Source organism: Diceros bicornis, chromosome 22 (genome assembly GCF_020826845.1).
Source record: "Diceros bicornis minor isolate mBicDic1 chromosome 22, mDicBic1.mat.cur, whole genome shotgun sequence".
Classification (NCBI taxonomy): Eukaryota; Metazoa; Chordata; class Mammalia; order Perissodactyla; family Rhinocerotidae; genus Diceros; species Diceros bicornis.
Genome location: NC_080761.1, coordinates 40,047,646 through 40,068,738, shown reverse-complemented (window position 1 = coordinate 40,068,738; position 21,093 = coordinate 40,047,646). Strand labels below are relative to the sequence as shown.

The 21,093-nt window shown below is 42.2% G+C and overlaps 1 protein-coding gene across 1 annotated transcript in view; it reads right to left on the bottom strand.

Moving 5' to 3' along the window:
• SH3GL2 (SH3 domain containing GRB2 like 2, endophilin A1) overlaps window positions 1-20,864 on the bottom strand; it is a 204,494-nt gene extending 183,630 nt beyond the window's left edge. The window contains exon 1 of the mRNA XM_058565861.1: window positions 20,593-20,864. Coding sequence (XP_058421844.1) covers window positions 20,593-20,637 — 45 coding nt within the window. The 5' untranslated portion in view covers window positions 20,638-20,864. The remainder of the gene's footprint in view (window positions 1-20,592) is intronic.
• Window positions 20,865-21,093: the final 229 nt, after the last annotated feature.

Below are 21,093 nucleotides of genomic sequence, written 5' to 3'. Positions count from 1 at the left end.
GGACATACTCATTGAACCAGACAGAGTGCTGAGTATCAAATGCTGCTTGCAGTTCTGAAATCAGCAAAACCCTTGGAACTAAAGAACAAACAGACATTTTACACTAGGATGGAAGTAGCATTCTATAGCTATATCATTAGCAAAATTATGCAGCTAGATTATCCCTGTCTACAGTATGTGTAAGGGCTCCTACATAATTACTGCTTTATTAAACTCTTCTCTGAAGAGCTGAGAAAAGATCAGAACCAGACCCAGCTGTGCTGTTTAATATTATCTCTGAGGGAGGGGTGTACGTGTAGGTGTTTATTTGAAATTCTCCCTTCAACATTATACTCCTATCTTTGACGCTGGTGGGGGTTTCTCCCCCTCCTTTGTCTTAGTTACTCTTTCTTTTAAGGCTAAAGAACATAGCACATTTAATTAAAAACAGAAGAGTTTAAGAACAGTGATGGTTAAACGGCTGTGTTTCTACTAAACATTGATTCAGTTCATCTAGGCAGGCTTTCTGCTGTAGAATAAACTCCAGTATTCATGCAATTTTAATGAAAATGCTTCTGAACCCCATTTCCTTCGTTGTGTTTGACCTCCTGTTCAGTACCCTGATTATTCAAACAGCTCTATACAGTGGCTGGGAAGGTCAAAAGTGGGAATAGCACTTATAGGAGCCAAAAATAAGTGTTATAAACATTTAAATACTTACAAAAGGATAACAAAATGTCTCAATTTTTTATTTCATAAGCTAGAAAACTGTTCAGATTAGGGAAAAAAAATAAAGATATACAATCTTAGATATTTATTCTCATTTCCTGGATAGTTTTCTTATTATCAAAAGGTATATGCTCATTGTTGGTATTTTTTTTTAAAGAAATATCCAAAAAAATTTAAGAAAAAGAGAACTTTCAAAAGCCCACATCTAGAGATAATTATCAACGCTGCAAACCATGTTCCAAACCTCCATCCAGCCACATGTTTGGAAACAGGCCATGCCCAGAATTTTACATCGAGGTTCATGCTACACACGCCTTACTAAAATCTGCCCCACCGTGAGTATATCAAGGAAAGGTGTCCATGTGAATAGATACAGATTACATCACTTTTAATGGCCACATAGAACTCCATTGTGTGACTGTACCAATATTTCACTACCATTAACACAGTGATGAACTTTGAACATATGTCTTTGCACACACCTCCAATTTTCCTACTTGTGATAAATTCCAAGAAGTGCCTTAATGAAAGGGAATCTACACAGCAACACACATTGCCTAACTGGCTTCCACAGAGTAGCAGCCCTTGGCCCACACCCTTGCCTAAGCTCGTTTGTCCATTTTATTTTTTAGTTGTAGGCTGCATATCTTAATCTCATTCGTCATTTCAGTCACGTTTAGGATGCTTTTGCTGCTCAGAAGTTCTTCATTTTTATGAAGCAAAAACCACTCAGCTTTACTCTACCGTCTCTGCACCTTATCAATCATGTTTAGAAAGTATTGCTCCAGCTCAAGAGAATTCATATTTTCCTTTCACTACCTTACATTCTTTTACCTTCATACTTTCCAACCGCCTAAAATTTATTTTAGTATAAGGAGTGATATAGGATCCAGTTTTATTCTATTTTCCAAACGGACAGATAACTATCCAAACATCATTTACTGAATAATCCATTCTTTTCTCCACTGATTTGAAATGCTGCCTTTATCATATACCGACTCACCACAATGTAGCTGTTCTACTTATGCCTGGGCCTTCTATTCTGTTCCATTGAAATGAATTATTAAGTGATCGATTTAAAGTCTATTCCAGCATCCAAAGGATAGACTGCCAGTGTAAAATTCTGCCTCCACCGTTAACTAATGGTTGTGTTACTTTGGATAAGGCACCGAACCTCTCTGTGCGTTAGTTTCCTCATCAGTAAAATGGATATTATAGCACCTACCCCATAGGGTTTTTATAAGGTTGAGCTAAATGGTAAGCACTATATACATGTTACTTATCCTTATCGTCATCCTCAAAAGTAAGCCAAGAGAGATTTGATCCCTGCCTTCAGGAATTTAGAGACCAGTGGAGACATTTAATCAAACAGCCAAAAAATTAATGCACAATGACGAACCACAGTCAGTGGATTAAGGGGAACCTCATTTGATCTACCAGGTCAGAGAAGGGGCTTCCAAGAAGTAACAGTTACATTAAGGGCTAAAGGATGAGCAGGAGTGAAGGAGCCCCAGGGTGACGGGAGGGTGGGCACTCGATCCAGCCACGTGGGCCTGACTGTAGAGCCCCACAATCTGCCTGTCCTGGGGACGCTCCTCCATGCTGTCCCCTCAGCTGGCAACTTCACAAAGGGCTGGTTTCTTCTCACCTTCAACCCTCAGTTTAAATTCACATCCTCAGAGAGAGACTCCATGACCACTCACTTCTGAAAAGCCAGAGACATGGTCTTTGGTAAGAAAGATGATGATGTAAATCATACCACACAACCTTATTCGTTCAACAGAAGCTATTCCAGCTGGAGATGCTCCAAGACCCTAGCTTCAGTCAGACACAAAAAGGAGTTCTTTATCCTTACCAAATTAAAATACGCAAGTGTCTGTGAAACCATCATCTGATCTTTTTATGTGCAAGTAATAGTAACTTTCTCACATTTGGAATTCTCTCTGCTGATTAGAGCTTCCCCACTCTACCTGATAAATAACCCTTAGCCGTTCCACATGCTGGAAAGAATGCCGCCTCTCTCCAGAACACGTCAGATACAGCCTCCTGTCATAGCACCCTAGTATTTCTTTGATGCACTTGTGACAATGTCTAATTATATATTTGCGTGATTACTACTGGTCTGTCTCCCACACTACACTGCCAGTTGCAGGAGGGCAGGAACGAGTGTTTTATTTGCCTCTCTACACTCAGAATGTAGCACAGAGCCTGGCAGGTAATCGATTTAATACCTACTATTCGTAAGACAGATGGATGACCAGAGCACAGTGAGAGGGGAAAACGCGCTAAATCAGGGTGGAGAGGCAAGGCAGCCCTTGTGGATCACTAGTGAGGATTTTGGTCTTTACAACCAGAAGCCACTGAAAGGTTTTTTTTTTTTTGTGAGGAGATCAGCCCTGTGCTAACATCTGCCAATCCTCCTCTTTTTTTGCCGAGGAAGACGGCCCTGGGCTAACATCCGTGCCCATCCTCCTCCACTTTATATGGGTCGCCGCCACAGCATGGCTCGCCAAAGCAGTGCGTCGGTGCGCGCCCGGGATCCGAACCAGCGAACCCCGGGCCGCCACAGCGGAGCGCGCGCACCCAACCGCTTGCGCCACCGGGCCGGTCCCAACCACTGAAAGGTTTTAAGCACAGAATTGGCAAGGACATATTTGGGTTTTCAAAAGATTACTCTAGTTACAACGTGACCTGATGGGAGGCAGGAGAGAATGCTGGGAGACTGAGATGGTTCCAGGTTGGACTAGGATGGGCAGGGGGGGTGAGCAGCGGACTGTCTAAGGAACTTGCACAGCATTTCAAAAACTGACATTATGACAAATGCCAATATTTCATGGGGATAGATTTGGCACCAGAAAAGAAAATTCTACATGACCGGTAACCTCAATACAAAATGTGAGACTGTACAATGTAGAGATAAGTCATTGTAATCAGGGAACCTATAAAGTCAAACGGGAGTGTAAACTAAAATAAAGTCTATTCCTCACAGAGGAGTCTAGTTCTGAACCATTTCACTCATTCGAGGGACATTAATCATCAACCATGGAAAGATGGCTCCTGTGTATTAAATATCTTGAATGTAGAAACAATACGAAATCAAGTCACAAGGCACGGTGGCTCACGGCCTTTGCACTGCCATATGTGTAACTCAACAGCACTGTGGTTTATTACTCTTAAGAAAATAAATGAGGGCCACCCCCGTGGCTTAGCGGTTAAGTGTGCGCGCTCCGCTGCTGGCGGCCCGGGTTCGATCCCGGGCACGCACCGACGCACCGCTTCTCCCGCCATGCTGAGGCCGCATCCCACATACAGCAACTAGAAGGATGTGCATCTATGACATACAACTATCTACTGGGGCTTTGGAGGGAAAAAAATAAATAAAATTATAAAAAAATAAATAAATGAATAGATAATATATTGTAAAGTTTCTTTCCCACAACGTTAACAAAAAAAAAAAAAAAACCATCTTTGAAGGCTTATTCCTCAATCCTCATAACATCCTGAAAAATCTACTACTATCATATTTTTAAGATCTTTCCAACATGAGAAGGGAAGGAGTTTCTGTATCTGTGAGTGGCTGTTTAAGCAGGGGCAGGCCATCTACAGCCACTGCCTCTTGCAGCATGTTGGGAATGTCATCCACCATCCCTACCACGCCCGTACACTGCTTCTCTCTCCTCCTATCCCTCACAGCTGCGTGAGCACATCTGGCACTGCTGGTAGCGGTTTAGGCACAACAAGCCTGCTGACTGGCAAGAAGAACGCACAAGAAGTTTGGGCCAGACTCTCATAACTCCATCCTTTCTGCAGAAACTGGGGCAAGGTACTCGGCCTCCGTTTTCCATATATTAAATGGCTCAGTACCAATCAAGATGCCTTCTCCCTAGAGAGGTGTTACAGTAAAATAAGCACGAACACACTATAAAATGTTAAGATGTCACTCTACATTCATCAACAAAGAGGGAAAAGTTAATGAGTTTCCTGTTTGAGATGAATTTTAGAGAAGCAAGTATCTGAGTAGCTACTACTTAAAGAGTCAAATCGTGATGATTTCTTTATTTGACTTAAGTAAAGAACTTCTATTTGACAGGGGGGATTATTCAAAAGACCCTGACACTTGTTTTAAAATATAAGTAATGGGGCCAGCCCAGTGGCATAGTGGTTAAGTTCGTGCACTCCACTTCGGCAGCCTAGAGTTCGCAGGTTCGGATCCCAGGCACGGACCTATGCGCTGCTTATCAAGCCATGCTGTGGCAGCATCCCAAATACAAAATAGATGCTGTGGCAGCATCCCAAATACAAAATACAGGAAGACTGGCACAGATGTTAGCTCAGCGACAATCTTCCTCAAGCAAAAAGAGGAGGATTGGCAATGGATGTTAGTCCAGGGCCAATCTTCCTCACACACACACACACACACAAAAAAAATATGTGTGTGTGTGTGTATATATATGTGTATATATATGTATGTATATATATGTGTGTATACACACACACACACACACACATATATATATAAGTAATGCCTCCCCTTAAAGAAACACACATTAAAATCAAACTTTAAGAACTTTTGAAAGAGAATTATTTTGAAAGAGAGCAAAACTATTATTTATTTGATGTATGGGTAATCTACAACAAATCCTTTTCTCAAGTTGTTTTAAAAAGATGGATGAAGGAGTGGAAGAAAGGAAAGAAGAAAAGAAGGAGAGGAGGAGGGAGACAGGCAGGCAGGAGGATGTACTAATCAATTAAGTTTGTGAAACTGTACATAACCATACCCTGCCTTCAAGAATTCTCAACATTTTATGATGGCTGGGCTCTGGAAAGTCCTGCAGTACAGAAACACGCTTACCTTTGTTTGATTTCAAATAATTGTTTGAAATCCAATTATTTCTCAAACTTATTTGGTCTTGGCATCTATCTTTCCCCTGTGCTCTATCTATTAACAGAAGACTCTTTGGACAGCAGTCTCCAAAGCTCAGGAGTGCTTTTGAGTTGAGTTTTTTTAATAGTAATGTCTGTGCCCCTCCTTAATCTAATTCAGGCTCCAAGTGTTGGGAACCAAGCGTGACGCACAGCCAGGTCAGGGAACCACTGTACCAGCTTAAGTGGTTTTAAACAACTTGCAGAGATGCTAGGCCAGGTTCAGAATCACTACTAAATGAAGCATGAGGCAAAGGTAAAGCGTCTTCAAAATTACAACATAAGAGAAGTTGAGTCATTTAATCTACAGAAACAGAATTGCACACCCTTTTACCAGTCCATGGGTACTCTATTAATCAAGACTTGAGGATTCCAAGTCCACTCAAGAACAAGAGGAGACTAACATACTGATACAAATAAGAATCTATCCTGCATAAGGTAAGTTTTTAAATCAAAATAATTTATTGAGCAGCTTATTAAAGCATATTTTAATAACCTGCTTAAAAAAAACTTACAAATCAGACTCACACCTCACCTTCCACTGATGATGCCCAATTATAAAAGAAAAGTGTCCCGCAAAACCCTTCTACTCTTAAGAGAGCCATCTAACAAGGACAGTACAGAATGTATAGGTAACAAAGTTCCATTATGTTCCATCTACCTTAATTCAAAAATCACTCTTTTATAATGATATTTTTAAATGTTGAAATCTAAAAATACTTAAAAGGACCAAATTCTGAAGTTTTGCAGCAAATAAAAGTATAAGTTTAGTATACGCTTCCATCAGACTACACGCAGGAAAACAAATTTCCGAGGTGGAGTATTCAACTCTGTTTCTCAACTTACAAGTTAATACCAGCTCCAGAAATTTAAAGAGACTCTGCAGAGGCTGGAAAAAACAAGCTTTCCTCCAGAAATGACTTCACAGCCTACTTGTCTCAGAGCTCGAAGCACTTTTCACTGAAGCCATTAAAGAGTGCCAGGCCCCAGAGAAGGCCAAATCATCCATAAAGGCACACTTGTGCCCAACCAGCAGTCACCCTCAGTGCTCTGGCTGACGCCGCCAGACGGTCCCCTCTGAGAGGAAGCTGAAAGTGGCCTGCCCACCTCATTACTGAGGCTGAGCTTCATGGCAGTGGTTCTTCCATTTTGTTCTACTTTGGGGTGGGGAGAAAGGGGTGTTATTTTTCCATTCATGGCCTCCTAAACTTTGCATTTTCTGTCCTCAAAATAGAAGCCCACAAGAGGCTACTGACAACAATCGGCATTCACGTTCAAAGTGGATCCCTGAGAATGTCTCCTATCTTCTTAGGGAATCTCCACCTCACTTCATTCTTCTTTGCTGGGATGGCATTGCCTACAAGCCTTTTGCCGAGTAGCTAAAAAGTGACAGACACCCAGGAACTTCCTAGGGTAAGGGCTGGAGAATGCAGCTGAACGGTTTGCACCAAATTACCGAGAACATCTTGCAGAAGCACTCTTCTATACCATACACACATGTCCTAGGTGCCCTCCTGCCCTTTACACAAAACACAGAATCACAGCCATGACCCTGTCTTTCCTAAGGATAAGACTAGGGATTTGGAATAAAAAAGAAACATTTAAAAGAAATGCCAGCAAAAGTCATTAGCAACATTCTTATTTATGATGCTTCTACACTTCTTAGAGAAACAGGAAAAGCAGCCACGTATTCAGAAGGAACCCAAGCAGCACAATTTAATTCAGGGCTCTACGGAGGGGAGGGCAGGTGTTCTAACAGTCCTACACTAAATGTCTAAGGAAGCAAACCCACATTGATTTATAGTTCTAGAACTTGGCTGGAAACTGGGTTTGCTCCCAATCCCAGTGATGGCTTGTGAGATTCTTCTATGCCTTGTTTTCAATTTCACCTGAGGAAGTGGGGATGGGAATAACAAGTGAAGATGATGGACTGGAAAGAAAATTTAGTGATAGATATACCTAATTACAACAGATGAGGAGAAAACATAGAAACACAAACTGCTCATCCATAAGCCCACTGACCACTTTTTAAATGTTAATTTTAAAAGTAATCTTTTAGCAATACAGCACAGTGCTTGGCATCTAAATTCTGAGTGTACTTTAGCTACTATTATAGCTCTTTTTTCCAACATCAGGCCTATTGCATATCTGCTTTATGGTCTGCTTTTTTCACTTAGCAATAATCGTGAATACTTCCCTACACCAATAAACACCACCTTACGGATAAAATGGCTACAGATACTCCATAATGCAGACACACCATGATTTACTTCCCTATCTCCTTTTATTTGACATTTAGGTTCTTTCCCATTGTTCACTACAATAACTACCAAAGTGAACAACTGTGTACACCGTTTTGCATGCTTATACATTTATTTTCTGTGGATAGATTCCTAAAAACAGAATTACAAGGAAGATACTGCTGATTTCCAGAAGTGTTACACTAGTTTGCACTCCCACCATCAAATGACAGCCCTGGCCTTACACCCCTGCTAACTCAGAATGCTATCATCCTTTTAATCCAGGCCAATCTAAACAATGAAAAATGGCATAGGTTGCTTTCTGATGTCCATGATTTTTATATTTGTATCCTGGCCACTTGTAGTTCTTTCATGTGGCCAGGATTGTATTGCCTTTCCATATTCTTTTCTAATTTTTCTATTAAGGTGTTCATCTTTATCTTACTGATTACTAAATGCTTTTAGATATTTCTTAGTTTGACATTTAAGGCTGGAATAGGACTCATAGTTGAGAATTATTGGCAGTTATCAGCTCTAAAACTAGCTGGTCTAGATTAAAATCCTGGCTCTGCCACTGAAGCTGTGTAACCTTGGACAACTTACTTAACCTCTCTGTGCTTCAGTTTCCTCATCTGTAAAATGGGGATAATAATGTCCTTAAAGAGTTGTTATAGGTAGTTAATGAGTTAAAATAGGGCCTAGCCATGCTAGCCATTTTTACAATTAAGGAAGTTTATTTTAAATTTACAAATTTACAATTTTATGATGGCATGCTTTAATTTAACTTCTAAATTAACTCTTAAAAATATGTGATATATGTTTAAGCAGAAATAAACAAATTAAAAAATATATACACAGGAGAACCCCTTTTAAATATAAATATGAATAAACAGAAAAGAAACAAGGATGTATTCATTCAACAAACATCAATCGGACGTCCACTGCGGGTCAGGCCTTGGGGTCACAATGAAGGACAGAACAGAGTACCTTTCTTGATACCCACCCTGGGGAATACCAACGAGGAAACAGGTGCCTGCAGTACAGCGGTCAAGCCCTAAACTTAAGAGAAGTGTCACGGGCAATTTTCATGGCACACGGAAGGGCACTTAACACACACCAAATGAGGGTAGAGTAAATCTCCCTAAGAAATTATCAAGCTGAGACCTTAAAGAGAAGTAGTGATTAGTCAAGTATAAAGTGGAAGAGAGGGAAGGGGAATTTCCATAAAGAGGAAAGCATGTACAAAGGCTTAAAGGCAGGTAAGTGTGTGCGGTGCAAAGGAAAGATGTAAAAGATAATCACACATATACTGGGGGCTGGCCCGGTGGTGCAAGTGGTTAAGGGCACGCGCTCCGCTGCAGCGGCCCGGGGTTCGCCGGTTCGGATCCCAGGCATGCACCAATGCACTGCTTGGCAAGCCATGCTGTGGTGGCGTCCCATATAAATTGGAGGAAGATGGGCACGGATGTTAGCCCAGGGCCAGTCTTCCTTGGCAAAAAAAGAGGAGGCTTGGCAGATGTTAGCACAGGGCTGATCTCCTCACACACAAAAAAAACCCCACACATATAAGGATTGTGAGAGTTGAGACTAGGTCCGTAAACAAGGGTCAGATCACACTCCAAACTCCTTAAAGAGACTCATGAGGGCTTTATGCTGGGAGCCAGAAGGAGCCACTGAAGAGTTTTAAGCAGAGGAGCAACACTGGATTTGATCTTTAGAAAGATGACTATAGCTACACTTAGATATGAATCAGAGGGGAGAAGACCAGAAGCATAAAACGTCAGAACCAAAATTCACACCCAAGACCATAATACCTCAGCAGAGGAAGTTAGGAATTGGGAGGGGGTTTGAAATCAAGTGACTAGTGACTTGTCTGGGGTCTCACAGGTCCTCAGAATGGGAAAACTAGGAGGAGATCTAAAGTCTCTGAGCTTCTAACCCTGGCGTCCTATTGATCACGTTCTCCACAGCCTGACGACGTGTGGTCTTTCACTGCTTTCAGAGCATCTCCTGAAGTAAGTATCTGCCTCCCTTCTGAACATCAGTACAGAACAGATGACTCAGTGTAGCTCTAAACAAATGATCTTCCCTTCTGTGATACATAATCAAATCTCCCGTCCTGGGCGGAAAATCCCTTGATGGTCAGAAAATGGTTGACCATTTACACAGTCCAATTGTGGGAGGAGGCAAGTTTTGAACAATCCAGTTGGTGCAGACTTGTGTCCTCAATAACACTGATCCCCTCAATGAGGGTGTTATTCGCTTTATTCTTCCTTTAATCATTCTGATTTAGTGAAGGAAAAAGTCTCAGTGTATTGTTAGGCTCTCTACTGCTTGTCTAACATTTGTTAATCTCCTGTTTTAACAAAAGCAGAATAAACCTCAAGCTCACAGACTTACTTAAGCAAGAGTATCTAGGATTTAATTTTTTTTTGTATGAAAGCTTCCTATACCTCTATTTATGATAAGTGATAGTGGTTTTTCCATTTATGAAAGTGATACAATGATTCATTTTTAAATTAAAGTCAGTAATTTAAAGATGAATACAGATGCCCTAAAGTCATGAAGATAAAAACGAATGACAAATTTGGGAAACAGTTAAATTACTCCACCATAACCATATGGAAAGAGCCTATAGAAGCTGACTGCCTAAATTCACTTGAATTACTCCACCATAACCATATGGAAAGAACCTATAGAAGCTGACTGCCTAAATTCACTTGAAGCATTCATGGCAGCAACCAGTAGACACAGTGACATCAGATATTAGGAATTTTTTTTTTAATAATTTTATTTATTTTTCCCCCAAAGCCCCAGTAGATAGTTGTATGTCACAGCTGCACATCCTTCTAGTTGCTGTATGTGGGACGCGGCCTCAGCACGGCTGGAGAAGCGGTGCGTCGGTGCGCGCCCGGGATCTGAACCCTGGATGCCAGCAGCGGAGCGCGCGCACTTAACCGCTAAGCCACGGGGCCGGCCCAGATAGTAAGAATTTAAATGTTACAAAGAGCAAGTCAATACATATCACACAATATCAGCATAACCCACTGCCTCATAAAAGCACAGTACCAGTCATAAAATTTAGACAAATGCATTGACCTAGAGATTTTATGATAAGCTTTCTATTTAGGACACATCCTTTCATGTAAGGTGGTTTATGGTGAAAATGAATCAAAATGCTTTCAATGTGCATATCTTGAGACACAGAAAGTAGCTGAAAGAATTTGTAAGAAATGAATTATATGGATCTAAACGATCACAAAATACTTGTTGAACAATTTAAATTTCATTAGCAACGATCAGCTTTCCCAACTTCTGTTGGAGCTAGGAAAAAGGAGTTTTCCATGTCTACATCAAGAAACGCAGGTAAGAGATGGGTGATGAGCACTACAAGTATCTCTCTGGACAATTTGTTTTAAGGTTAAGGTAATGACCAAAAAAGGGGAAAAATCTCAAGATTTTGGACTTGGGAGTCTCAAAGGGACCAAAGATGCCCAGAGGGTAGTGGATAAGATGAACAGAAAAGAGCTTAATGGAAAACAATTCTATGTTTGTTAAACTTAATTAAAAAGTGGAACAGGAGACAGGACTTAAGTTCCAGGTTGAGCATAAGCAGCAGACAGAACCTCTGGATAACAGGATATTAACTTTCATGAGAAAAATTTTGATGCCAGTATTGATGAGGCACATCTCCAGAAAGCACCTCCTTCAGTCAGTCTACAAACACGATGGAGGAGAGCCACAGCAGCAGGTCTGGAGGTCTCTCTTGCCCAGAAGTAGCCACTTAAGCATTTTAATGAATAATATAAATATGGCCAGGAAACTACTGCACACATTTTCACTCAACATAAAGAAGCACACCAGGGTCACCTTTGGGTTACCTCATCACTCAGCCACAGAACCGTGCCTGACTAGTCTCTCCCCAGCCAAGCTGCTCAACTGACTCCAAGTCCTTCGAGGACATCCTAAGGTGCCAGACCTCATCCTTTCCAAAATATGTCTGGCCCTGCCCACCAGCTGCAACCAGAAACCCATGCAGAACTATAGATCCATGAACCAGGTCCAAGAGCATGGAGCTAACACATCCCAGACAAACACCACCAAGTGTGCTACACACATCTGCAACCCTCAACACAACTTAAGGAACCTCAAATTACCACGTAACTGTCTGATGTGCCCATACCAGATAAGACCATTTCACTTTATCTGTGGCGGCGCTAGCGTTCCACAAGCACCGAAACAGATGTAGGGGGAACAGGCAACCACTCTACTCTCACTGGTTAAAATCCCTCGTGCCTTGTTGGAGACTAATAATTCAAAAAAATCTCTTCATAGTTCCACAGCCTCTCAATTTGAAGGTTAATGAAGCCGTCAATATAATACCAGCCCACCAAGCTAAGAGGCTGCTCACAAAAACAGTCTCCTTGTATAAAATTGATGAGGGACCACAAAAAGAAACTTGTGTTTCACCAGACAAAAAAAATCTAAATATCGAAAAATCTAAACATTGTAGGAAAAAAACTGTAAAATATAAAATATATTTAAAAAGACATATGGAACACTGAACATTATGTAATAAAAGATTAAGTCAGCAAAGTAGACTTAAAATTTACACATGTGTACGTTTATGTTGTGTATATATACATACACACAGTCATAAGCACACATACAAATGAATGTGTTATATAGACACAGGGTGGCACAGACTTCCAGCTTTTTTCCCACACCCACTTCTACATCCTGGGTACACTGCTAGACTACAGTTCCCAGCCTCCTTCCTTCTTCCCCTGCACTTCGGTGTACCAGGGTTTGGTCATGTTACAAGTTCCAGCCAAGTGAACATAAACAGAAGTGACTGTTGCTTCAATTAATTTTCTGTTGTTGCATAACAAATTACCACAAATTTAGCAGCTTAAAACAAAAGCCATTTATTAGCTCACAGTTCTACAGGTCAGAAGTCTGGGCCAGCTTGACTGGGTTCTCTGCTCAGAGTCTCATGAGGCCAAAATCATGGTGTCAGCTAGACTGTGCTCCAAACTGCAGGCTCTGGGAAAGAATTCTCTTCCATTCAGGTTGTTGACTGAATCCAGCTCTTTAAGGCTGTAGGCCCAAGGTCCTTGTTTCCTTGCTGGCTGTCATCCAAGAGCTGTTCTCTGCTCCCAGAGGCTGAGCGCATTCCTTCTCACATGGCCCTCTATCTTTAAACAGCAACAGCATGTCCAGTCCTTCTCATATATCCAATCTTTCTGAGTTCCCCTTCCGCTACCAGCCAGAGAAAATGCTCTGCTTTTAAAGGACTCCTGTGATTAGATTAATCCCAAGAATATAAACTCCCTTTTGCCATATAAAGTAACAATCCCAGGAGCGACACCTTTACAGTGACAAGTTGACCCACACTCAAAGGGGAAGGGACTATACAAGAAGGAGGTCATTTGAGGGTTTTAGCATTCTGCCTACCACATTCCTCTTCCAGGCATGGCCCATGAGAATCTCCCAAGTTTGTTCCAACATACTCTTTCCCTTTAGCAATCTTGAAAACAATGTGTTAAAGATGGCGGAATCCCAGTCATCCTGGATCTCTGAAGCAAATAACAGGAAATAAGAATGAAACAAGCTTTGAGCAACAAAGATTCATTAAGACTTCTTGGTTAAACCAAGGCATTAGGCGCTCTTGCAAAATTCAGATTAACACAACCAAACCTACTGGTTGAAAACCAGCTCTAAAAAAGAACTTCCATCGTGGTAACTGGCAAACGGAACTGACAAGAAGAAAACAGATCAGAAGTCTTCTAAGTTTCTGAAGGAATTTTATTGCCCAAGTCAGCCGTGAGCCTTGAGTAGTTAAAGCCTGGGACTGTAAAATAATCTCCAAATTTAAATAAACAGGAAGCTGACTAAAGAAGTTGTGCAGCTCCCAAAGAGGCCACACTCCTTGTCACTCTCTTTAGATTTGGCCAAAGAGAAGAAAGAACAAAAGAGTTGCTCCAATTGTAGAATCAGGGTAAAACCACGGAACTTCGTCTACTGCAAGGGTGGGGACTTCACAATGCTTACCCAGAAAGTGGCGTCACTGTTGTGGACAATGACTGCCATGACTCCCATTCTTCCCTTTCCCAAACTGAGTGTTCACTGTGAGCGATATTTTCTGCACATTAACAAGCATAAGCAGACTATTGATATGTGCCTAATACACATTGTACCTTGATACTTAGATATCTTGTAGCATTACAGAACTGCTCCAATTAAGATCTACGAGGAAAGCGCAGTTTGAATTATAGGAAAGATATTTATATTTCTTTCGGATATCATAACTAGAAGAGGCCAGAAGATACTGCCTAGTGGTCTTTCAGAGACCTAAGCAAACCTCCTAGGAGCCAGGTGGTTCTCAAGAATTACAGACAGCTTCTCCATAGTCATCCACACCATATATAATTTGACCTGGGAGGCGAGGTGGGTAATGGGGAGACAGAGGTTAGAGCAAAGCAAACAGAACATCATATTCTGAATTTAGAAGTTGTACTAGACGTAAAATCTTCAAAAATAGTAAAATTATTTCCTGAAGCATTAGACTCAGCTGATGATTTAGTATTGTTTGAAAATATTTTGTTATTAGTTTGCAAGAACGCTTAACAGGGTCTCACAATCATGACATTTTAATAGGTATAGCTATAGCTCTCTTCGTATTCTTCATTATTTATTATAGACCACATAAATCACTCTCAAACATTTGGACTCCAAAGTAATTAGAGAAACAGAGAAGATCTAAATCAAAAAAAATTGAGAAAGGTTGTACTGCAAAATTTTAAAACTTCATATTTTATCTCCTGCTGCCCCAACATCCCCATACACACAAGCAGTGAGCACCCCACCCAGGTGACCAAGTGCACCAGTGTGAAAAGATGGGCCTCACCACAAGTTCCCTTCTCTGCCAGTCGTGGACCATGACCCGGTAATATTGAAACGACCAAGGAAATTCCCTCGTGCCTTTTTTTGTGTACTCCACCTTGATCCTGGGGTCCTTGTGCTCTCTCAGCTCCCTAACTGCTTGGTTAAGCCCACTCCTTTGGTGTTCCTCCCATGCGGCCCCCTCTCGACAAGCAGCGACTCTGTTTCTCTATGATCTGTGAGTACAATAAACTTTGTTTTCCTGTGCCTCTATGTGTTCTCTCTTGTGGCCATACAAGAGTGGTCATCACATAAAAGAACACAGAACAAGGGGACAAAGAATTAAAAGAACAGAAAGGGGGAAAAAAGGGAAGTCGAGGAAATCTTTGATTTCTTACCCTGCAGTATCGTGCCCTTCTGGCCTTGACTTCTCAAAGATGCTCATCCCCAGGAAGGTCCCCCCACTTTCAACCCTGGAGCTGTTCTTGCACTCCAACTCGCCAATTCTCGTTATTCTCTTACAATGGGTCTTGCCCTTCTCTCTCACTTCCTCAAGCTACCCAGGCTAGAGAAAGCCCTAGGGTTGCCTGACACCCTGGGAATCTGTATGCAGCACAAGAGGCTTGACAGAATGGAATGTGCTCTGCAAGCTTCCTCCCCCAATATCAAGCCCCTCCCTCCCACAACTGTCACCGACTAGTCCCCTTGAGAAACTCCAGGGTGGGTTTGGAAGCAATGAACTGTTTCTCCAAGTTGTGTTTTTCCTTTCGTATGTTAAGGAGATATAACACCAACCATCCCGAAACTGACCAAGCCTCACCACAAGCGCTATGCCCATGACCTCTGCCTTACCTTTAATGCTAAGATCTCTCCAGGAGGAGCTCAGGCCTCATTACCATAACCTGCAGTATATTTGGAAGCTTGTTTTCCAACTGAGCCTGTGCAAGCAAATACCCGCCTCTCCCTTTTGAATATTCATTCCCCATTCAAAATAAAGGTCCCTGTTTCCCTTTGTTCCAGGCCGCCATGACTTTGGAAATGATTCCTCATGACCTCCTATTTGCTGCAAATACACTTTACTTTGTGAGACAACTTCCACTGGTGTAGAGTCTTATTTAACTCACCAGGAGGAGAGCCCGCTTGGTTTGGTAACACAATGACATTTCCCCTCAAAACAGTCACCATTTTCCCCAACCAAGTTGTGCCATTTTCAAGGGTATTTCTAATTAATTCGAGAGGTACTTTAAAATTTTCCAAGTCAACTGAAACCAAAATTCATATAAACTCAATTTAAAACATTCACTGTGGGGGAAAAAAACTTGCAAAAATATAACTATGTCAACAATAAAAACTTCAATCAAGAAGAATCTTAGCCTTAAGGAAAATTATTTTCAGTCACCACTTCTGTTTCAAACACCCCACAGGTCCATTTGCGAAGTGTATGGGTAGGTTAGAGTTCATTAACAACCTTTTTTTTTTTTTAACGTGGTTCAAGTCATCCTTATTATGCAAGCATGGCACTCTCACAAACAGCATCTCATTCAATCTTGACACCTCTGGAAAAGTTTTTTATATTTGCCCCTAAAATTAGTTCAGAGAAGGCTGCATTTTGATCAGACATTATAAAGTCCAGTAATAGAATGGAGGGAATGTCTGTTATTTTAAGAACCACCCATTCTCTCCTGATGACTTGACCAGTTTCTTACAAGGCATTTTTACTTTGCGGGATGGGTGGGACAGGGATCAGGAATTCTTTTAAGAAGCTGGTGATAGGCTAAGGACCCTCTCCCTTCGAAAAACGCACATATAAAATGTGGCATAAAATTTTAGAAAATATATAGGCCCTCTGCAGCCTATTATGGACCCCAGGCTAAGAACCTGACAGAGTGCCGGTATGGGAACCCTGTGTCAACCAATAAGCTATACTTGATATCTTGAAGGCAGCAGAGATCCTACTGCTTAGAACAGGCAATTAAGGAACTGAGAACCTCGCTCAGATCAAGTCATAACTAATAATATATTTAATTAAATACCTTAACAAGTTTTAAGTCTCACCAAATCAACAAATGCATAAACAGATTTATGTAACATTCTCCAGAGCAAAGCATCTATATAAAACACAGCATTTTAAATGTGATGAGAGCATGACGAAATTAGTTAAAACAGAAAGGCATAAAACACCAATGTAATTAAATTTTTCCAGTTGAAGAATCTGAGTGTGCCAATAATCACATACCAGACTATATCAATATACAGCCTAACCAAATATGAGTTTTATCATTTAAAAAAAAAAATCAGAAGATATAGTCGATAATAGGTATATATTCTAACCAAACTCATTAAAAAGAAGAAAGCATATCTCAATTAATGCAATGGAAAGTTATTATTTACAGACTGAATTGTCCTTTTAAATGCTGAATCAAATACAATACTTAGAACACTGTGATGAATCCTTTTATGCAAATAAGGACAGTTATGGGTTGAAATTATGCCCCCTCTAAAATTCATGTTGAAGTCCTAACCCCCAGCACCTCGGAATGTAACTTTATTTGGAAATAAGGTCATTGCAGATGTAATTACTTAAGATGAGGTCATACTGCAGAAGGGTGGGCCCCCAATCCAATATGACTGGCGTCCATAGAAAAAGGAGAAATTTGGACAGATAGACAGACAAGGAGAACACCAGGTCATCGTAAGGCAGAGATCAGGGTGATGTGTCTACAAACCAAGAAAGGCCACAGACTGTAAACAAACCACCAGAATCCAGGAGAGAGGCCTGGAACAGATCCTTGCCTAGTGCTTCAGAGGGAGGATGGCCCTGTTGACACCTTGAGCTCAGACTTCAAGTCTCCAGAAGCGTATGACAACAAATTTCTGTTGTTTAAGGCACTCAGTTTGTGATACTTTGTTACAGCAGCTTTAGCAAACTAATACAATGACCTAAGAAATTTTACTCTGTAACAAACTTTCACTTTACTATAAAGCAAGGTACACCACACCAAATGCTCAATAGAGTAAAAAACAAGTACAGATTTTGTAAGACCAGCATGTTAATTGGAACCAGATAGCTATTTTTACCTAATCTGCTGCCAGTTTAAACCAACAAGTGAAAAAAATTGAAATTACTCTTGCCAAAATGAAATCTCAATATGAATAAAATGCACTAAAAGAAGACTAATAATGCTCGTTTGCCCTATTTTACAGTAAAAAAAAAAGTATCTTATTTATTCTAAATGCATGGTACATTTTATCTTTATGAGCAATTAAGTAATAAAGTATATTAAAGTAAAAAGATGATCAATTTTTGCTATTTTAATATATTCTCAAGCTGAAAGGATTTTCCCCTCTAACAAAATTTATTTGGCAAAGCATCTTTTTAAACCTCCAAATAGCAGATATTGAAAATAACTGTCAGCAACAAGGTAGAAATAATCAGTTCTAAACCAAGAGAACAGTTGACACATCTAATCAGAGATTTCAAATCAGTGGGTAAACACTAAAGGTATACTGCTTTATTAATATAAATATCACCCCTCACTAATATAAGCAAAAAACTCAATTTCATAGAGACAAGAGAAATGTTTGCTTGAGGAGAGGCCTTCCACTTATAAACACAGGCTATCTAATCTAGCATATCCATTCTCAAAAGAAAATAATTCCAGGTCTAAAGCTTCCTCTGCAGATAAGATCAGGTTCATGGAGGTATACGGGAAAAATGGCTTAAAAAGTAAGACACGGCTTTTTCCCCTAAATCTCTGTCACATGCAAACAGTAGCACTGGCTTTACACGCCCTTCAAAATACTCATACATGCACAGGCAGAATAACCTCTGCCTTGGGCCTTCTAAGATTGTGCTATATTAAGTTATGGATAAGAACAGATTGAGTGTTAGTTTACCTTGAAAATAAAAGGCTTTTCAGTAAAAAGAAGAAAATGACGCAGTAATTCTGCATCTGGATTTAGTAAGATAGCAAAGCTAAAATTCTAGCTTCTATAATTTCTTCCTGTCTCATTATTACTAACACAAGGAAGAGTATTTTATACTAACAAAATTATCCTTAACGTTAACACCATTTATTGACCACTTTTCATGTATGTTCTACAAACTCATTTATCCTCACATCAATTCTAAGAAATGGATATTCTTCTCAGTTTAGCAAAGACAGATTCAAAAGTTAAGTAACTTGCTCAAAGTCATAGACACAGAGGTGGGTCAAGCTTTAGCCTTGCCCATTCCAATTACGTTCCTAAACACCTCTTATGGCACCAAGATTTGCAAAGGAAGTCGTCAGAATCAAAGTGAAAGAAGGATGTGGTGGTATTAAATTCAGTGCTGAGGTCTACTTTAGAGAAGTGAAAAGTATCCGAAATAAAAAAAAGATAGAAGACCTGCCTGAGAATTTACGGGCAGCACATGCGCTGGTTCTGTAAACCTGACAGAATTTGAAGTATCAAGTCATTAGAGGCCTTCCAAATTACACCAAAAATGCACTTATATGTACAAACACTTCTGGCAGAGAAGTCTTAGACAGATCCAATCTGAAAAGCAAAAATAATTATATTAGCAGGCATTTTTTAACTGAAATCGTCTTAGTTTTCTTGATTTCCCAAACTGACAGATATAATTGATTCTATAAAGGCAAGTCTGTGGTGAGGGAGATGGCATGTAGGGACACACAAGATGAATTTCATGCTGCATCTGTCACCCTAACTTAACCAAGATTCTGTAACACCACATTTTCTGGATGTGGTTTATAACAGAACTGCTATTGTGGTAGCCTGGGAAAAACCTTACCACTTCTGAGAAATTATAAGAAAGCTCAGTATTAATTAAGGCTAATCTATGAAAAAATATTTAAGGCTAAATTATGATAAATATTTAAAGAAATCAACAAAGTCCTTAGGTAAAGATCCCTTAAACTAGAACTGTTTCAGAAGGATAAAAAAATAGTAACCATACTCATTACATAAGAAATAGGTCACATTATAAGTATTCACTTATGTGTCCCTAGATAAAGTTCTTCAACCAAGCCCAATGAGATTTAAATTATTAGAATCTGAATTAAGTTTTATTATAATCGCAGCTTACTAACCCAATAGAGAAAGATGGACACATCAAGCAGTAAAAGGCTCACTAAAAATAACACGTTAAAATATATGATGATTTTAAGTCTTCAACAATTTGGTTACGTTACGGCTGCAAAACCAACGGGACATTTTTTAAGCGCTGGTCAAGCGTTTGCCTCAGAGGAGTTTCAGCACCGAGTTCTCCAAGGAAAAGTTAATGCATGTGCTTCCCAGGAGGACGCCCCATTCCCATTCCTCTGGAGCCACAGGATGCGGTGGAAAGAGGGATCCAGAGACCACAGGGGAAGCGCGCAGACCGCGGGCATCTCCGCAGCCACCCCCAGTGCGGGCCACCCTCGTGCCAGCACATCCCGGGACAGCCGGGCGCTCCGACACCGCAAGGTCACCGGAGAAGCGGCGACTTTACATAACCTCCCGCCGCGCCGCCCGGGCATCTGCGCGGCGCGGTCCCCTCCCCGTGGCGCCCGCGCTGGGCGGTGCGGGGGCGGCGCGCGGGGCGCCGCGGCGGGACGCCGGGACCTGCGGGCGCCCGCAGCGCCGCACCAGCCGGGGGCGGGGACGGAGGGCAGGCTCCCAGCCCCGGGATGCCCCGGGCCGCGGCGGCGGGCGGGGCGGGCGATGCGGGGCGCGGCCGGGGCGCGTTGGGCGCGGGCCGGGGTCCCCGGCTCCCCGCCGGCTGCAAGCGCCCAGCGCGCCCCTCGCAGCTCCTCCCCGGACCGCCCCGCGGCGCACCTGTCACGCGCCTTACCTGAGTGGCTTTGTGGAACTGCTTCTTGAGCCCGGCCACCGACATGGTGAGGGAGGGAAGGCGCGCGGGCGGCTGCGGCTGCGGGCAGGAGGCGGCGGCGGGCCGGGCGGGGCGGGGCGGCGCGCTCGCGGGGCCGCCGCTCGTCGTGCCGCCGCCGGGGCTGTGGGCGCGGGGGCGCGGAGCGGCGCGGGACGCGGGCTCGTGCGGAGAGACACCCTGACGTCAGGGGCGGGTGAGGCGGCCTCTTAAAGGGGACGCGGGAGGCCCCGCCCCGGGCGCGGGGTTGGCGGGGCAGGTGCTGCGGCACGCGCTACCTGGGCGCCGGCGCCCGCCGCGCGGACTAGCTCTGCGGCACCCCCCCCACCCCCACCCCCACCCCCCGGGCCGGCGGCCTGGTTAAGACGGCCGAGGGCGCTATCCCGCCCCGAGTGTCGTTCGTGCCCCCGCGGACTGCGGACCGGTCGCTGCAGCTTGGCAGCCCAGGCACCGGCGCGACGCAGG